This window comes from Sorex fumeus, unplaced genomic scaffold (assembly GCF_029834395.1).
Source record: "Sorex fumeus unplaced genomic scaffold, SorFum_2.1 ptg000028l, whole genome shotgun sequence".
Lineage (NCBI taxonomy): Eukaryota > Metazoa > Chordata > Mammalia > Eulipotyphla > Soricidae > Sorex > Sorex fumeus.
Window position 1 is genome coordinate 15,312,779 of NW_026606085.1, and position 5,400 is coordinate 15,318,178.

At 46.1% G+C, this 5,400-nt stretch overlaps 1 protein-coding gene across 1 annotated transcript; it reads right to left on the bottom strand.

The window, feature by feature from the left end:
- Positions 1-776: 776 nt before the first annotated feature.
- On the bottom strand, positions 777-1,706 carry LOC130024381 (olfactory receptor 151). The gene has a single exon (XM_056115107.1). The coding sequence runs from the start codon at positions 1,701-1,703 to the stop codon at positions 777-779; it is 927 nt and encodes a 308-aa protein (XP_055971082.1). The 5' UTR covers positions 1,704-1,706.
- Positions 1,707-5,400: the final 3,694 nt, after the last annotated feature.

The following is a 5,400-nucleotide window of genomic DNA, read 5'->3' on the forward strand; positions in this document are numbered from 1 at the left end:
TTATGAATCAATGATTAGATATTTGAATAACTCCCAAGTGTAAAAATTTGTCTTTCATGTGCTTGCAGATTTTTTTTTGGGGTGGCGGTGGCTGATGGTGCTCAGGGCTTACTCCTGGTTCTGTGCTCAGAGATCAGTCCTGGAAAGCTCAGGGAACCATATGAAGTTCTGGGGATTGAACTGTGTTGACCCCATGCAAGGCAAACGCCCTCCCCACTGTACTATCACTCCATTCCCTCATAGCCTTCCCTATCATCAATGTCTCTTTGGTGAATCTTCTATGGGAAAGCACAAAAGGTTTGAAAAAAAAGGTCATCTCTATGGAAGATCATAAACGAATGATGGGCAAATTAAGTGCTGAAGACTAAACTTTATGTTGTTATAGTGAAGCTAATAAACAGCTACTAAAGAACTCAGGGCAGAGACCCCCAGGTGACAGATCTCACGTAAAAGCCAACAGGAACCCGAGAGCAGGAGAGTCAGGGACAGGATGGGGGCTTCCCCCATAAGATCTGATCATTCCCAACAGACTGGGAACGTGCCCAAAACACCTCCTTCTGGTACTGGTGGCAATTTAGTTCTAGCATGGAGGAGACGGGCCCTCGATGGCTCATGGGGCTGAGAGAGAGGCTTTGCATGCAGGAGGCCTGAGTTCAATCCCTGGGTCCCCATGGTGTCCTGAGCCACCTGGCTGGCAGTGGCCTCTGAACAACATTGGGTGTGGGTCAGAAACCTAAAACTACAAAAATGCAACAAAATGAAAAATAGCACTGGACTCAGAACCTCTTTCTCAGTATTTTCTGCACAGCGTCCTTCACCTCCTTGTTCCTCAGACTGTAGATCAGGGGGTTCAGCATGGGGATCACGGTGGTGTAGAACACGGAGGCCACCTGCTCTTGGGCCAGGGAACTGGCTGTGGATGGTTTCAGGTACATGAAGGCCGTGGAGCCGTAGAACAACCCCACTGCGGCCAGGTGGGAGCTGCAGGTGCCGAAGGCTTTGGTCCGGCCCTCTGTGCTGCTGATGCGGAGGATGCTGGCCACGATGAAGGCGTAAGAGACGAGGACGGTCAGACCAGTGACGATGATGTTGAATCCTGCCAGGAGGAAGACAGTGAGTTCCACGGCATAGGTGCTGGAGCAGGAGAGCTTCATAAGGGGCAGGATGTCGCAGAAGTAGTGCCCGATGAGCCGCTCACAGTAGGACAGCTGGAGCATGAGGCCAGTCTCGATGGTGGCACCCGTGAGGCCCATGGTATAGACCAGCGCCACCAGCAGGGCGCAGATACGCAGAGACATGATGGCGCTGTAGAGCAGAGGGTTGCAGATGGCCACATAGCGGTCGTAGGCCATGACGGTGAGCATGTAGCACTCGGCAATGACAAACACCAGGAAGAAGTAGAGCTGGGCCATGCAGCCTGTGTAGGAGAGGAGGTTCTGCTTGGCCACAAAGTTAACCAGCATCCTGGGGGTGATGGCGGAGGAGTAGCAGAGATCCACGAGGGACAGGTTGCTGAGGAAGAAGTACATGGGAGTGTGAAGCTGAGGACTCAGGCAGATCAGCACGATCATGCCCAGGTTCCCCATCATGGTGACAAGGTAGATGCCCAAGAAGAGGAGGAAGAAGGGGAGCTGGAGCTCTGGCCGGCTTGTCAGCCCCCCAAGTATGAACTCTGCCACTGTGGAGTGGTTTCCTGCTGCCATTCTCCGGCGGGGACCCCTGGGAGTGGGAGAGAGAGCCCGTGAGAAACTGTGTCTCAGAGGGAGGTAAAGCCAGGTGGGGGCATTGTGGTCCGTAGACAGTCCTGACTTTGGCCTGACGCTCCCTCCCTGTGCTTCACTGATTGCTGGAGGAAGAGCACACATGGGGCTTCTTTACAGGTCTCGGAGAGGAGAGGGGAAGGTGGTAGGATCTGGGACATTCCCTACTTGCAGTGTCTCAACTGTTCCAGAGCACCGATGCTTTGAGTCCTTGGACCAGCAACCACAGCCTCACCTAGGGAGACTAGAGCTGCTCTCTCTGACCTTGCAGGACCTAACAGTGGACACTGGGGATGGGCTCTACACACTGCACTTCCTCTCCCTCTGGGTGGTATAACACAGGCTCCTGTAAGGGAGTGTCTACTGGTACTACCAAGAAGGACATTCCAGAGTGTGTTGCTGGAGTACTGGCTTTTATTTTTCCTTTTGTAGTGCTCGGGATGGGCTGAAACATATCCCCAGGCTCTGGGGCAATTGGTTGTGAAATTACATTTTCTTTTTCATCTGTGAACATTTTAGTCACTAAATGTAGACAGATGACTATCAACTCCGATGGATGAGCTGCCAGGGGCAGAGGGAGCCAGAACTGTCCCATGGCATGAGAATGAGTTTCTCCATTTGCAAGATGGAGTTCATGTTATCGATTCCAAAGGTGATTGCAGAAAATAATGGGGGTCTGTGCCTTTAAAAATACCCTTTTAATTGCTTGGTGTCTGAAAAATGGTGAGCTGTCATGGCCTACGACCGCTATGTGGTGAGCTGTTTTTTTTGGATGTGGGTCAGTGTTAGAGCTCTGCCTGGCAGCTTTGAGGCTGTAAATTTGATCTTTGTCACCGCCATGTGCCAGAACTCCAATCCTAATGGTGCCGCTCATGTGACTCCCTGATGGTGACAGTGCAAGGCCCGGTCCCGGGGAGACACTGCAACCAAGTGGGCTGCCCCCACTCATAGTGACACTGCAAAGGGGAGGAAAAGGGAAATCTGTGAGCTGTCATTAGGTATTTGTTTTTAGTTTTTCACTGGACTTGAGATCCCAAGTCAGCGGTGGTCAACCTTGGCTGAGTATTATAATATATAATTAATTAACTTTGGGGTCTTTTTTTTTTTGTGTGTGTGCTACACTTGAATGTGCTCAGGACCTACCCCTGATGGTGCTCTGGAGATGGAATGTGGTGCCTGGGATCGAATCTGGGTCAGCTGCGTGCAAGGCAAGTGCCCTACCCACTGTGCTTTTTTGCCATGCCCTCAATAATATTGTTATTTGAAGATGTTCTCTGAAATCAGAGTGGGGCCTAGAAGGCTTGAGCATATGTTTTGCATGCAGGAGACCAGGTTTAGTCCATGCACTGCACGATCCCCACAGCACTGCAGGGGGCTGCCCCCTAATCTCCCTCAAGGCAGAGTATGCAGGTCACAGCTGTGTTCGCATGTCTTCATGGGATCTACCACTGCAGACCAGGCCTTAAGTTTCTCCACTTGCCCCTTTGGCCTGAGGATCGCAGCACTGACCAGAAACCATTTCATTCTGTGGTGGATTTGGAATGAATTTTTGGTTATGCATTCAGGAAACCTCACTGTTGTCAAAGTTTTCATGACTCCCTATCTTCAGCTAGACAGCCCCAATGGGACTGTGATCTACAGTTTATTTAACTGCTCTAGGCACCCGGTCTCAGATGCATTTCTGAGACTGAAAATCTTAAAATCTCACTATTTTAATGGCTTCCTTAAACAATGACTAACATTTGTCTAATCATCTCCAAAGGTAAATCTCTTTAACTCCTCCTAAAATGTTGGGTATGAGAAGACAAGTGTTTTTAGGAGCTCCATTCCAAGTTACACATTGAGCAAACAGGCCCCAAGTGACCCGCAGCTGTGAGTTGGAAGTAAAAACCGGCTGTGTGCTGGCGTGAGCTTGTCCCTGATCTCAGCGTGTAGCCTAATGGGGATGTCTGCACATCTGTCCAGCCAGCAGGGTTGGGGGTGAAGATGCGTCATCATTGCCTCAGATTTGAGAAAGAGGAATTCTGTGATGCCTTTTTCATTCTCTAGGATACTGAAGTTTCGAAAGTCTCCCAACTGATAGCCCTGGATGGAGATAGAATTGGGCCGAGAACTCACAGCCAGGTGCTTCATTTCCATGAAACAAGGTGGTTTTGCTGTAGCTAATACCTTTATAGCATTTTATTGTTTTTCTTAAAATTACTTTTTATCTTATTTTTATTATATTATAATAGATATAGGTTATACATTTTTGGATGTGAGGGTTGGAATCTCCTAACTTCAGTTTTATTTAAGAGTATGATAGTAGGTCTCAGAGCAGTAGTACAGTGGGTAGGGTATTTGCCTTTTCGTCCCCTGGACGCGCCTTGATTGATACCTCAGTGCAGAGCCAGGAGTAAGTCCTAAGCACTGCTGGGTGTGGGCCACCCTTCCCACCACCAACCCCCATCACGAAAGCAATATGCATACATCATAGAAAATTAGAAATACACATAAATAAAACTCAAAAAGGCATTTTTTTTTTGCTATTTGGAGACTAATACTAGTAGTGACTGTACTAAATTTTTTTTTTCTTTTTGGGTCACACCCATAAATGCACAAGGGTTACTCCTGGCTCTGCACTCAGGAATTACTCCTAGCGGTGCTCAGGAGGCTATAATGGATGCTGAGAATCAAATCCGGGTCAGCCACTTGCAAGGCAAATGCCCTACCTGCTGTGCTATCACTCCAGCTTCTGTCCTAGAGTTTTTTCTGTGCATACTTACATGTGTGTAAGTATAAATGCATTTATTATTTTATTTTTATTTTTTGAGGTTCCCAAAGAGCTTTTATTTATCTTATATATATTTATAGTCACTAGCTATAAATATAAATAAGAAAGTAGACTGAGATATAAACACATTTAAAGGACATTATGTAACTTGATTTTTCTGATTCTTCAATGTATTGCTTTAAAATACACTGATTTAATTATTAAAATAATAAAGTCTGTTACTAGCTGGGTTTTAATTTCTTTGATGTAAGAGCATTTCAATCCATGGAATGTATTGTGAAGACAAGAAAATCTGCAAAGGTGATATGTTAAATATTTATTGTGGCAGGGTACTGAATTTTGCAATTAACTATTCTTAAAGCTAGCTGAAGTGTTTTTTATTTTTCTATCTCCATTTACCAGGAGAAAGAAACTGGGTGTAGGTAACAATATATTTAAAATATATATTCTTATACCCAATATCCACTCTTAAAGCAACAAAAATCCACCTTGAAGCTATGTATTGATTTGGCCCTGGTGGGCTCCTGATTGAAGTGCATTCCTTTTTTGGGCTCTTGAAATGAACCATTCAGTCTAGTTGGGTGAATATTGGAACTTTGCATTCCTTCCAAGTCTATCTTGAATATATCATTGCCAAAGGTCAGAGTTTTATGAAGCACTGCAGAGTGAATACCACTTGCTCATTGCAATTCAGACTGAAAATCATAAGCAGCATTGTTTGAACTTTTTACTGCCTTTTAATACCTAGAGATATAAAATGGGCAAGCGTGACTCCCATTTTTCCTATTTAACTATAGTTATTCCCTGTAGTTCTATCAGGGCCTCCCACAAAGGCTCAAAATCAATGCCAATGGGAACAACACACAA

Bases quoted from the DNA above. Each gene is read 5' to 3' on its own strand.
- LOC130024381 (XM_056115107.1), bottom strand. From the start codon at position 1,703: ATGGCAGCAGGAAACCACTCCACAGTGGCAGAGTTCATACTTGGGGGG.